This window comes from Gastrolobium bilobum, unplaced genomic scaffold (genome assembly GCF_033153095.1).
Source record: "Gastrolobium bilobum isolate Gb01-03AN ecotype WA unplaced genomic scaffold, APGP_CSIRO_Gbil_v1 utg30775, whole genome shotgun sequence".
Classification (NCBI taxonomy): domain Eukaryota; kingdom Viridiplantae; phylum Streptophyta; class Magnoliopsida; order Fabales; family Fabaceae; genus Gastrolobium; species Gastrolobium bilobum.
Window position 1 is genome coordinate 306,829 of NW_026897554.1, and position 14,585 is coordinate 321,413.

Here is a 14,585-nt window from a genome sequence, read left to right on the forward strand (position 1 = left end):
AATATGAATTATTTAAGTAGTGGTGGAGCTAGGATTTAATTTTAGACGGGGCTAAAAAATTTGACATATCAAATTATAAAAAAAAATTCATAATTACACAAATCTATTAGGAAAAAATTTTACTTAAAATTTTCAAAGTAATAGGATCGATGTTATTTTAACAAATAATAGTTATTTATTTAAAATTTAGAATATAATATAAAATATAATTAGTAAAGAAAGTGCAAATTATATATACATATATGAAATTTTCATGTGATTGTTATGCACATCTTCATGTGATCTTTGATAACATTATTTCATGTGATGTTAATGAAAGCTTATGTCATGTGATGTTAATGAAAATTGATTTCATGTGATCTTTGTGAATAATTTTTTTTAATTTTTATATTTTAATTAGATTTGGGCCTACAAACTTTAGTTTGTATCTTGGTAGGCCTTACAAGTCGTATTCGGTTTTTTTAGTTTTTTATAATATGACAGGCTATAAATCAAGTATTTAATAGGCTAATAGGTCAGTATAGGATCCAAATATTTTACATTGGCTTAGGCTATCAAAGTCAAAGTTTGGCTTAACTTGGCCCATTTATACCCTTAGTTGTGATCTGTGAAGAACATTAACATAGAGGGACAACAAACTTCACAATTAAAAAGAAACATGGAATAATTAGCGACAAATGTCTAAAATCATTTAAATAACATTGGATCCACATAAATCATTTAATTAGTGTTTAGATATTTTAAAAAATTTAAAAATACAAAAAAAGAAGAAGTTGTTAATGGATATGTATAAGAAATTTTCATACTCCATATATATACATATATCTTCATTGATTTTTCTCTTTAACAGTTGTTAATAGACCAGATATGCTGAATATTTTTTTACGTAGGCTTAGGCCAGAAAGGCCAAAGCCCGGCCTAGCCTGACCCATTTACACCCCTACATGTTCTTTATTATTTGTTTGCATTTAGATAATTTGTTGTTACTTTGTATTGAGTATTTGATTTTTTATTTATGTGGTGCTAAATTATAATTTTTACATTAGTTAATTATAACTAATTATATAATAAGTAAAAAAAAAACATGTGCCAAGGCACTTGCTGGCTTGGATGTGGCTAATAGGGGTGAAACTGGGCCGGGCCGGCCTACAGGCGCCTACGGCTCAGCCTACGTCAGACCAGATATGACCTAGTATATTTCGTAAGATAGGCCGGGCTTGGGCCTTGAAAAAGCTTGTTTAATAAAAAGGCTGTAGGCTCACTTTCACAAAGCCTGGCCTATAAGCCTACAAGCCGACCTATATTGTCTATTTATTTTAAATAAAATAAAATAGAATAAGTATGACTTGAAGAAAAAATAAAAGATATAAATTTAATCAATTATAATTATTTATAACTTAATTATATTCGATTATATTTTAATAGAAATCTGACTTTATTTCTTATGTAGGAGAAACCAACATTTCAACATGTTAGATTGTGTATATGAATATATTAAAAGATTATTGAGAGATGTTATACTTACTTCAAGCATCATGATGTGTTTGTTGGATTCATGTAGTTATTTTAATTTACATAGTATGGATTTATTTGGTGGATCTAATGAAATATAGGTTATTTAATTTGAGCATTTTGCTTTTGAAATTGACTTAAATGTAGATTGTATGAGTTTTGTTGTGATTCGTGATTCTGTTTGACGTTGAAATTATAATTTTTGGTTTAGCAACAGAATTTGAGTATTTTGTAAAGTTGATTCATGGTTTTACTTGGAAGTTAAAAATTAGCAGGCTAACGGGGTGGGCCAGACCATTTGCTTTTTTATAAACAGGTCAAGTCAGACTAACAGTTAGACTCGTACTAAGTTTGAGCCAGGCCAAATTAAAAAATTTTGACGTAGGCTTGGACTTTTCGGAGCAAAGCTTAGCCCAGCCCAACCCACTTTCACCCCTAGTGGCTACTGTATTTAAGAAATTAAAACATTAAAATAAATATGAATAACTCTCGTGACTATTGATTAATCTTTTCAAAATATTTTTTAAATTTGAAAATCCAACCTTAAATATCAAAGATCAACATTACTTTCTTTTCCTATTTATGCTAAATCAGGTGTAATAGACCATTCAATCCATGATCTTATGCGATGCGTGTATGATGGGGTTGCCTAATTTATGTCAAAAAAATAGTATGTATCTCACTTTTTTATTATACGAGTTTTTTTAAATTTAGTTAAGATATGAAAAAAATATAAATTAACAAAATTAAGGGAAAATTACAATTATAAAATTATAATTTTTGAATGGGAAAATATTTAAAATTATAATGAAAATATGTATAATTAATTAAAAAATTAAGAATGATATGTGTCCTTGTTTAAAGAATAATATACTAAAGGATTTGATTATTCTCAAAATAATGAGTTCTAATTTAAGATATTAATAAATTATTATTAACGTTTTCATCACTGTAACAAAATCATTCGGTAGATTGGACGTTGATTGGAGTCAATACAGTAAGAGGGCGTTTGGTACACGATTTTTTTTCGGATTTCCGGAAAACTGAATTTTTTAAAATTTTAAATTTTTGAATATTATCGTAAACTGAATGTAAAAATTATATTTTTGAAAATTGAGATTTTCGGATAAAAAAAAATTTCTCTTCTACCAAACGCTCCCTAATTGTGTTTAAATCATGATTTTTTTTTTTTTTTTTTATAAAATCACGATGTTAAACCCATTACACAGACTCGATTTAAATTATAAACATACTTTGTTTAAACGAAAAAAATAAATAAATAAAAGAAAACAAATATCAGTTACATTTTTGTGTGCCTCGGACCCACAAATGATTTTAAAAATAAAGTATTATTATTGCTCCTTAAATATAAATTGAGTAAAAAAAAAGTATGTTGTTCATTTTTTTAGCTTCAGCTTAGCAAAGTGTATTCTTGTAAAAACTCTCATTAGAAAAATAAAAAAAGAAGTTAAAAATTCTCGTGAAGAATTTTTTTTTAGGATGTATTTTAGTTTTTTTCTGAATCTTCATATTTTCTTTCAATTATGTCCTTATTTTAAACAATAAATTTTATTTTCTATTCTAATAACAAATTATTCAATTTCTTCCCTTTTGAAAGGCTAAGAAAGTCACTAAGAAGCACCACTAGGGATAGCCTAGTGGTGTTGGGTGTGTTTAGGGTGTATTAGATGTGCGGTTCGATTCCCTGTAATGTCCAAAAAAAAAAAAAAGTCACTAAGAAGAATCTTGAATCTATTTTTCTTTTAAAATCTTCACCTTTAAAATATTTATCTTTTATTTTTTATCATATTTATATTTATTTAAATAATAAAAATTTCAAATACATTTTATGATAATTTTAATTAAAATAAAATTTATAAAAAATATTTTATCAAATTTTTTATTTTTAGCTTGAGTTTTTAAGTAACTTAAATATAATTATAAATAAATTTTATTTTTATTTTTAAAATTTTATTTTTAACTTTAACTTAAGAATAATTTTTAACTTAAAAAATTTGCCAAATATGCTTTAAGTGGCTAGAAGTGTACAAACCTCTTATAGGAGGAGTCTTATAACATTCTTCAATTATTGACCGACGAACGTTATCTACATATTTTGAACTCTAATTAAATATGTATATTATACAAAAGACTTGAATACAAGTCGTACTAAAATTGACTTTATTCGAAATTATCAAAGTACAAACAATTAAATCAACGTAGGCTATTAAGTAAACCTTACAAAATATAAATATTGCGCCTAAAATATAATTACGATCTAGTACAAAATTTCAAAACTAAATAAAAATATAGACTTTAATGACTAATACTTCTCCCTTGCACATATACATGTACTTTAGGCTCTATCATTCACATATAAAAAAACACACTTAATAAGATATTTATCCCATGAAAAATAACAATTTAAAAGATTTTCACAGAAGTATAGCATTTCAAAGCATAACTTAGTATGGAAAAATCATTCATGGTTTTAAATGGATAATGTTACCATCATAATATTTTGAAACAGTCTAACATCACAAATACATATATAACATTATCTGCCAAGATATTTTTTATAAGCATGAATTTTTATATTTATTAGAGATTTTTACTTTATAAGGGCGCCCCTTCCTCATCTTGTATAAGAAATTTGTTCTTTGACTCAAGAAACCCAATTTCTTGATCAAGCACATATTTACATTACCTTCTATACTACATATCATAAACTCTTTAGGGAGACAAATATGTGGATACCTTCAAAGAATCTCATAAAAAGAAATAGTAAGTCATAACATACCATTATGAATTTTGACATCGCAATAAAAGTAAGAACAATCACATCACTATAATATTTTTTTTTTAATTTTATAAGAATTTTTACTGTATAAAATTTACGTGATAATTTACATAAAAATTAAAGACATGATATATCAGTAAAATGAACATGTAATAATAAAAATAAAAAAATTAAATAATATATGTACAATATTTTTTACATATATGATACATTGATACTATTCACATGTGTTACTATGCAGGGAAATGACAATTCTAAATTGCAAAATTCTAAATTTTCTTAAATATAAATTAGTATATATATATATGAGAAAAATATTTTTACTTTTATTACAGAAAACTTTTTTTGTTGTATTCACATAAAAGTGAGTCGATCTCGTTACAATAAAAGAAAGAGAAAAATTCCACACCAAAAAAAAAAGAGAGAAAAATTAATGGGATATCATGGGACCAACTCACTTTTATGTGATTGTGGCAAAAAAAAAATTTACGGTAAAAGCAAAAATATTAAATCATATATTTATATATATATACATATATATATTTACGTATATAATCACAAAGTTCATAAAATATAAATTGTAGAAATGTAAATTGCTAAAATATAAACTACAAAAATGTAAATAGTTGTAATATAAATTGCCGAAATATAAAGTGTAAAATTATAAATAACAAAAATGTAAATTGTTAAAATAAATTATAACGCGGTATCCTATCGAATCGGTTAGGAGAAGAAGAGGGAGAGTAAAATAAATAACAAAATAATATTTCCATGGAATTTATATTTTAGAAGAATGAAAGAAGTTATGATCACATTTAGTACTTACTTTTATCTTCCTTATTATAAAGTTTTCTCACTCTAATTTTTTTCTCTCCCTTTTCTTAGTAGAATTTTCTATAAATTTATGAAGAATTTCTGCAAAGCCTTCACTTTTTGATTTCTTTCAATTTTGAAGCAATGACTAATGGTTCATCAAGTCTCTATTTATAAAAAAATATGACCATACCAATAGTAAAAATTAATATGGTAATAATAAAATATTATTTACCTAATAATTATTAAAAAAAATTCTCATGTGAAATCTATTATAAATTATCATAAACAAAATTTCAAGATATTTTATATTAATTTATGATTGATTATATATTTTTGGAGTGTTATTTATAATAATTTATGATTGATTTATATATTTTTAGAGTATAATTTATGATTGATTTATATATTTTTAAAGTGTTGCTTATAATAATTTATGATTGAATTATATATTCTGGAGTATTTTTTATGATTAAATTATTATTATTTAGAGTTTTACAAGTCGTGCTTGGTGGATGATGGTACGATTGGTATCTATTGATAATATTCTTTGAGTGAATTTTAAAAACAATTATTTGGGTCAACCTCTACCTTTCAAAATCATGCTATTAATGCCTTGACTAGTAATTATGGAATAATTTATTCCCATCCTTATTTTGTAAAAAGAAAACTAATAAAATTGCATTATGCTATTTTCTTGTCCTTTTACACTTTTACAATTTTCATTACCTGCTTGTAATTAATATCACCAAAATTTTTGCATATCTCTATTAATTTTGCCACTTTACTGCTGTGATGGTCTGATCTGATGGATACAAAAAGCATTTTTCGGCCCGAAAATAATAACAGTGATCCCCAAAAGTTGCAATTAAAAATTAAAAACTCCAAATTCCAGCTATCACGACGACACCGTTTTATGCGCCTCCAAAATATTTTGTCCATGTGATGATTTTATTTATTTTATTTAAAAGAAACAAGTATATTTTAAAATAGACGTCATCGCAGACGAGGCCGCGTTTGACCAGTGAGGTGACCCCTCCATGAATCAAACAAGCGCTACGTCTCGGTCTCTCCCTCCCAAAAATTTTCTTCCATTTTCTCGAGAAAATCTAGCTCCTAGAAAATCTCGCTCTTTCTTTCCCTAAACTAAACATACACATATATATACATTCACAGCGTGTGGTGATGGATCGGAGAAGAACCGATAGTCCGGTGTACACACGGCAATGGAGCGGCGATTCCAGCAGCATCGGTTCTTTGTCGCCGGCGATGTCACCGGTTCATCCTCAGTCGCGCCTAGGTACCTCTTCTACCATCAAGCAGCGAAACTTTGCCGCCAAAGCAGCGGCGCAGCGTCTCGCTCAGGTCATGGCCTCTCAGACAGTTGACAACGACGACGACGAAGAGGAAGACGATGATCTCGAGTTCGGGTTCAGTGCTCCGCGACCTCCCGCTCTCTCTTCTTACTCCAACAACGCCAATAGCAACAAGAACGGTGTTAGTGTCGTTCCTCCGATTTCGACCTCCCGGCCTAATAGATCTCCGTCTCCTGCGGTATTCCCTCAGCAATTGTTTACTATGCCGCTTTTCTTTTGTCTCTTATTTAGGGTTTAGGATTGAATTATGGAAAATGGTTATTTGTCTGAATTTGTTAGTTGAAATATGCAAGTTTTAAACTGTTTTGGATTGGTTAGGAGTGATGAATGTTCAATTCCTTCAGTTTGATTGATTTTGAACTTAATTCAATTATGAAAATGATTAATTGAGATGGTGAAGTTTGAATTCAATTATGCTGGCGGGAGTAGTATTTTGTGGTTTCATGGTTAATTTGATCCGTAATTAAAGGTTGGGATCTGAATGTTAGCTTCCTAATGCTTTACCAAGATTATGGGTTTCTTCAATTCATGTCACCTAGTTTTCGATAAGCTAATAAGATTTTGATGTTTTTATTAGTTAGGTCGGAACTTTGTAGAGCATAATCTTTCAGTACGTTCAACGTCAGCTGGAAGACCAGCGGTGTCTATTCGCTCAACAGCGGTGGTGTCGCCCAGTAAATCCACAATTCGAGTGCCAGTGGCTATACCTCCAATTGATCCTCCTACCAATAGAAGTAGAGACAAAAGGTAGCATCTTCTTTTAATTTCTTATGGTTTGAAGCTAAAGTAATCGACTGAGTAAGTTTTATGCGTTAAGGGACTTCCAGGTTGACATAATTTAAAAGAACAAGTCTTCTAAAAATCGAGGAACTCTACTTCAGTGATCCGTAATTGTAATGGAAGCAACTCTCTCTAACAAGTGGAGGTCCCAATCTTGTATAGAAATAATATATACGAATTTCATAGGAGTTTGACTTATCATCTCTCAATAATACAAATGTTAACCGAAAAAAGAAAAGAAAAGAAAGTTGCAGTAAGTGGGTAGTTATTTGAAGTTTCTTCCATTCCGTAAACAAAAAATAATTACTAAAGTGGAATGGTGGATTGGCATGCATCTGTGTGCTTGCAAGGCATTAGTCAAATATAATGCATGCAAAATCATCCTTATTTATTCAGGAAAAATAAGGGTGGTTCTGTGTGCGTGGCTACTGCTATTGTGGGGTTTGGACACAAGTCTTCTATCCTTTTTGATGTCTATAATCCTATCTCCCCAACAAAGAACTGACGACTTAGAAAAAGATACACTTATCTCTTAGTTGTAAAAACTTCAGCAATTTTTTAGCTTTGTTGCCTTCTTCTTCTTCTTTTTTTGTTTAACTGGGGTAGAGGATTGGGGACAGGGAAAGGGGACAAAATATTTGAATTCAAAGGATTTAGGGAGGGTCAGATGTGCACAGCTATAACCCCATGAGTAGAAAAGCTGTTTTTGCGACTTGAACCTGTGGCCAGTAGGTCACTAGGTAGCAACCTTATTATTGCACTCAGGCTCACCTATTTATTAAGGAAAACGGTAAGAGGAAAATATTTTCTCTTCATGTCCAATGTTTTCTGATGAATTTCACTTGGAGGACTAGTGCAGAGGCTCTAGTCTTGAGGTTGACCAATATTACCTTTCCAATGTGCATGTAATTTATACCTTTTGATGTATGTATGAGCTCAATCCTATAATATTTATGGAAATCATACATCCATCTATATTTGCATGTATGTGGAATGGATCCTCAAATGTGAAAATTTCACATTACCATGTCCTGTGCATTTTTAACTTGTGCATGTGTGTGTGTGTGTGTGAGTGTGCAGTGATGGGTGAATTACCTTTAGTTTATTATTACCTTTAGTTTATTGGCCATGCGGGTAATTTTGATGACCCATGCTTCTTTGAATTTGAATCATTGGTTGACAATTTCAGGTTTCCATCAGATATCAAACAACTTAACTCAAAAGATACAGGAGATCAGCATGAAGCTTCTGCACTCCGTGATGAAGTATGCATGCATCAGTTTCTGTCTCTAAAAACTAAATCTGATGACTGGTTATTCTTATATTGACCATGCTGATTTTTAAGCTTTAATTACATAGATTTTGTATTATAATCCTTGAGGATTTGTCGTAAAGTTGATTTATGTTGATATTGCAGCTTGATATGCTACAAGAAGAAAATGACATTATATTAGACAAGGTGTGCTCCTTTACACCCTAACAAAGTCAGTTTTATGACCATGTTATTTAATATTGAATTAAACATACTTGCCTGATTATATTTACAGCTAAGACATGCAGAGGAAAGACGTGACGAAGTAGAGGCTAGAGCAAAGGAGCTTGAGAAACAGGTGATTTTTGCTAGATATTGACTATACTTTGAAACCCAACAAAAAGTAGTGTCAGTACCATCATTTTAATATCAGATTTTGAATTACTATGCTTTTATGAGCAACCATGTGTAACTGCTGGAACTAAGAACTACTTAACATTTAAGAATAGAAGTTACTATTTAACCATAGCCGTCTTTCCATATGCTGAGTTTGCTGATATCTTTGTCCTTGTTCACTTTGATTTTGGCAGGTTGCTTCTCTTGGACAAGGTGTATCCATGGAAGCTAGATTGTTGAGCAGGTAAATTGCTTATAATTCCCTTATCTTTGGCTGGAATTTTTTTGGGGCTTAGTTTTAAAGTTACTGTTATTTTTTTAATGGTATATTTGCAGCAAGGAAGCTGCTTTGCGTCAAAGAGAGGTATGCTGGAAGAATGGATAGTAATCATCTTGCAGAAATGTGAAATGAACAATGATTGAAACCTTGATATGCTGTGATCACCTTGCTTGATAACCTACTATACGATCTCTTCTAAGTTTTAATCTTAAAAAAGGTTTCGTGCATTACCGAGAAGCACACATGTGCATATTTGTGTAAAAGAGCACTAATCAGAGGCGGTTATCCAGCTGGTTATAATCATCTTTGATTTTTTTTATATATACCTAAAGCTCTGTATCCAGTTAAAGCTTTTTCCTTGAATTGTGGGTTTTGACCAACGAGCTCATCAATGCTAGTTGCCTAGTTCTTTGGAAGTGTTTTGTTCTTGGACTACTCATTATTTTTTACATAGGCTGCTCTCAAGGCTGCAAAACAAGCACAGGATGAGAGAGGTGGGGATATGACAGCCCTTCGCGTGGAAATTCAGGTAGTTTAGAAGAAAGCATGCTTTTTGTTTTAAATTGTAACATATGCCTGTTTAGTTATGCGTTCTCTGGTCTAGGTTATAACTGTCTTATTTAACTATCAGAACCTAAAAGATGACGCTACAGCAGCTCTAGAACAACAGCAAGCAGCTGAAGCTGAAGCAAAGGCTCTCCGCACAATGACACAGAGAATGATTTTGACCCAAGAAGAGATGGTTTGTGTTTTTCCATTAAAATGAGAATTAACAGGTATCTATTTTCTCTTCTGTCTCAATTCATTTTCATGTCTGTTTTTAGGAAGAAGTTGTTCTGAAAAGATGCTGGCTTGCTCGCTACTGGGGTCTTGCTGTAAAACACGGTACAAAATAGCTATTGCTTTCTTCTGTCTACAGAAAAAAAACTTGGCGAAGCTTATTTTTCAAAATCTTTCTCTCCTATTAACATATGTGTGCTTGTAATTCTTCTTCCATGCTTTATAGGCATATGTGCAGATATAGCTGCATCCAAGCATGAACATTGGTCTTCTCTAGCTCCTCTTCCTTTTGAAGTTGTAACTTCTGCTGGACAAAAGGCTAAGGAAGAATCTTGGAACAAAAGTGAGTATGTTGATGCTCCAATTATTAGTTGGGTTTTTTTGTCACTTAAATTAGCTACAATGAAGTCTAAAAAGGACATGGATCAGATGCTGATGATCCAGATATGAGCAAACCTGTTCGTGATTTGAGTGATCTCACTGGGGAAGGAAACATTGAGAGCATGCTTTCTGTTGAGATGGGTTTGAGGGAGCTTGCTTCACTAAAGGTTCTCCATCAATGTTATTAAAGTTAATGCTTTTTTGGTTCAGCTCTTTAATTCCATGTTCTCCTTTTGGATGTTTAAGATACAATGAACAATATTTTAAGTCTTATTACTTTTTTAAAACATGGACATCCAGAAACCAAACTTTTTTATGTCGTGTTTGGTTGAAAGTTGACTTCCTTTATATATTTTGGTTTTTGGGTGATCATTCATCCTTTTCTTTTGTTCTTGACTTCTGAATAAATATTTTCACAAAATTTGGTTTTGTAGGTTGAAGATGCTGTTGTGCTTGCATTAGCCCAACACAGACGCCCAAATTTGGTTCGGCAGTCCGTTTTTGGTATCTTAATTCATTGTCTCATGTCATCTCTAAATCTCAATTTTTCTACTTTTGTTTTTAATCAATTTGGGTACACACTTCTTTCATTTGTGACTCTATAGTCAACCTGCAGTTAGTGATATAATGTACTGTATTAACTGAGCTTGGTAAAGACTAAAGAGAGTTCTGTTTAAGTTAGTTTTGATTCATATGTACATTTTTGAAATTTTTTCTCAAAACTCTTATCGAACAAGTTATCTGTTTGGTAGAAGATTATTTTATTAATATTGTTCACCTTTCTATTCATTTCTTTTCAGATTCCAGATCACCTGGTGATTCCATATTCGAGGAAGCATTGGGTAAGAAATAAGTTGTCAGCTTTTGTTTTTGCGTTTAATTTGACGGGTGTTAGTTAAGCTTGTAAGGATTCAAAGCTTTAGAATGTTATAATAGTATGTCTTGTACATCTGTATTATAGAATTTCTCTACTGTCTTTTATTATTTATATGTCCCTTATATATTTTTTCAATCATTTCTCTAATTCTTATATTTTGATCCTTCTATGGACTATGGAGGGAAAGATGAGACTGACCTCAGACAATATACATGAATTTTTTGCATTGTCTTATAAATCTGTATAGGACTATTGTGGTACTTTTATATTGTAAATTGCACAATATATTGTCATTTTCACTATCATTGAGAAATATGATATCATCCTGGCCAACTACAAAAGAAAAGAAAAAATATTTTGGCTGTATTTCAACTGGGTCTAACACATACACCAAGACATGTGAAAAACTTAATTGGCAACATTATAAGGCCATGTGACCATCATGATCTTTGAATGGAATTCATAAAGTGTAAACCCTATCAATTATGGACCTTCATATATGGGATAGGCTTTATGTATGAGGCTAATGGCTTCATGTTTATTTTTGCTAATATATTATATTGATGTGGCTGCATTCAGACATTCTTTGTTAAAATATGAAAATGTGCCTGACAGATGACCTGATGATTCATTGTTGATTTTCTGTTCTTTGTTTCCCCCAGAGTTAAGTGATGAGGAAGCAGAAGATGTTCTTTTCAAAGAGGTTAGTTGCTTGTTCAATGAAGATTCTGACATTTGACATGCTGTTCTTGACCTAAGTTCTGTGAAATTGTAGCACCTTTCCTTGTATGATGTCATAATAATAGCATATTCATTTCTACTAGCATTTGTCTCATGTTTAAAAGATAAAAAGAAGGAGCAAGTTGTCTAAACTGGAAACCCCTACAAAGTTGCACCTGATTGACTTGACAAAATCAGCAATCTGCTATCTTGATAGAGCTTCGTTTTCTATGTTTAATTTCTTTCTGTTCAAGATAGATTTATTAGTTACTAACTTACTGTGTTTTTATTCACTAATCTCAATCTTTGAGATGAAATCTTAGAGTGAAGGCTACTAAAAGTAACCAGGGCTTTTGGATGACCTATTTTGTTAAGAGCTGAATTTAAAGTGTACTTTATTTTGAATTATACAAGATATTAATTTATGAACATTTTCAGGCTTGGCTAACTTATTTCTGGAGAAGAGCTTTGTTCCATGGTGTGGAAGAAGATGTTGCAGAAGAGCGTCTTCAGTTTTGGATTAGCCGTAGTGGGCAGTCTCCAACGTCACATGATGCCGTTGAAGGTAAGCTCTTGTCACTGTTGTCATCATCTTTTGTGGTGTGAAGAAAGTAAATTTTATTAATTTGAAATTAGAAAGTATGTAGGGATTTATTCTTCTCTGTTACCAAATTGGCTCATTACCTGGTTTTGGAATTGCGTGCTGATTGGCAAAATGTTTTCAAAGGAAGCTTCCTCAGAGGATCATAACGCCATGCTGGGAAATTACTCATTTTCTTTAGTTAAACACATTCATACTTTTCCTGCAATATATCTTGGGTTTCTTGCAAGTTTCGGAAATGAGTAATGCTTCTCACACATCACAATCATAAGCATAAAAGATCAACTGCTTTGTTGGATGGGGGAGTATTTCTCAAACCCCTATCCTGCAGAGGCAGTTGTACACTGTAGTTATCCTATTTGAACACCTGAGTAGCATTACTCTGAATGAGGCCAGGACTACCAGGTTTCTCCTACATATTTTTCTGTATTACCGTTTTTTCTTATCTGAATCTGGAACACTATTAGTCAGCTGCACTTAGAAAAAGGATAACTCATGGCATATAATGTTGGAGTGTAGCCCTAGCCTGTAATATTAGATAGACACATAAGAGAGAAGGTGACGTTATTGCTTCATATGTAGGGGTGTTCAAAATGTCCAAAAGAACCAAATCAATCCATAACCAAACTGTTCCACATTTAAAAAACTGCCTTTTTTTTAAACCGGTTTCATACAAAACTGCATTTTATTTTATAAATCGGTTATTTACCAAACCATAAAAATAATTGGTTATCCATAACCAAACTGCTCTACTTTCTCCCAACTTCAATTTTTGTTGTGGGTTTTTTTTTTTTTTTTTTTTGGTATTAGTAGCACTTGCCTAATGCTAAATTTTATGATGTATTATTAACACACTCAATTTTAGGATAGATTTTCCTTTTCTTTTTCCAAACCTCATGCCAATTTTCTTTCGGATAGATTTTGATCCATAAATATGATGCTTACAGTAAAAAGGAATTTGAACTATGGCTTTTGTGCCAATTAAGCAAGATTTAAAGAAGCTTGAACCCATGTTCTAACAGAACCTCCTTCGGGGTGTGCTATCTCATCATTAAATGATACTGTTGGGTGCAGTTTTGTTGGGTTTTTTTTTTGTGCTGTTTGTTTTTAATTCCCCAAATTTTCAAAAAAAAAAACCTCTCTTTTCTCAACCAGATCAAGATCCAAATAGATCTTCAATGCCTCAAACCGAGAGAAACAACTACTTATAAAAATAGCACAATTGATCAAAAAATGAGTTTGAATATGTTATAAAACCGGTTTTTAACTTAATAACCGGTTTATGATTCATAACCAGTTTTAAATCAAAACTGGTTATAAACCATAAATCGGTTTGGAAAATTAAAAACCGGTTTTTTAAAAAAAATCGGTTCGGTTTGAAAACCAAATCTTTTAAAACCGGTTCGGTTCGGTTTTTGTCAAAACCGATTATGAAGCGCTCCATGCACACCCCTATTCATATGTATTTGAATATCAACTTCAAGCTGATGCATTCTGCTTCATTATAGTTGAGCGATGTTTGTTGGAGATGAGGAAGCTGGGTATAGAACAACAACTTTGGGAAGCATCTCGGAAAGAAATTGATGAGCCTCCAGCGTTAGCAGTTGCTAATCATAAGTTTCCCCCCGAATCAGAAGCATTGTCGTGATTGGTGATTGTGGACGTGCTTAATTTGTTGGTTGATTCTTTCTCATATATGTATATTATTTATTTTTTGCACATGCGTTTTTTCATTCTGCACGCTATGTTTTCTTGGGTTTATACTTTATACAGAGGAAGCAAGAATCTTTGCATTGCAAGAGACATGGTGGATTGTAATTACCCTCACGAGACACAGTCTTTGAATTGAATTTTGCAGTTCCATAATCCCATCCTGCTCGTTTGCTATCAAATGAAAATGCTAAAGGACAACAGTCATGATCTTATTTTGGGGTATAATAACTAACAAGTATTTCGACTACTGTGCGTGTATTTTTAAATTTAAGTGAAATATAAAAATTATAATTTTTTTTTTCGG

General features: G+C 31.3%; 1 protein-coding gene across 2 annotated transcripts; it reads left to right on the top strand.

Annotated features, from left to right (window-relative positions):
* The first annotated feature begins 6,159 nt into the window (after positions 1 to 6,159).
* LOC133307995 (coiled-coil domain-containing protein SCD2-like) lies at positions 6,160 to 14,401 on the top strand. 2 transcript variants are annotated; one of them, XM_061508577.1, is made up of 17 exons: positions 6,160 to 6,679; positions 7,079 to 7,248; positions 8,471 to 8,546; positions 8,699 to 8,740; positions 8,829 to 8,891; positions 9,124 to 9,173; positions 9,266 to 9,293; positions 9,664 to 9,738; positions 9,841 to 9,951; positions 10,034 to 10,094; positions 10,216 to 10,332; positions 10,419 to 10,537; positions 10,805 to 10,874; positions 11,171 to 11,212; positions 11,910 to 11,950; positions 12,406 to 12,532; positions 14,077 to 14,401. In XM_061508577.1, exons 1-17 carry the CDS (start codon positions 6,311 to 6,313, stop codon positions 14,214 to 14,216), a joined length of 1,701 nt encoding a protein of 566 aa, XP_061364561.1. In that variant the 5' UTR covers positions 6,160 to 6,310; the 3' UTR covers positions 14,217 to 14,401. The 2 variants fall into 2 exon arrangements, with proteins under 2 accessions (XP_061364561.1, XP_061364562.1); XM_061508578.1 differs by having other exon boundaries at positions 10,434 to 10,537.
* Positions 14,402 to 14,585: the final 184 nt, after the last annotated feature.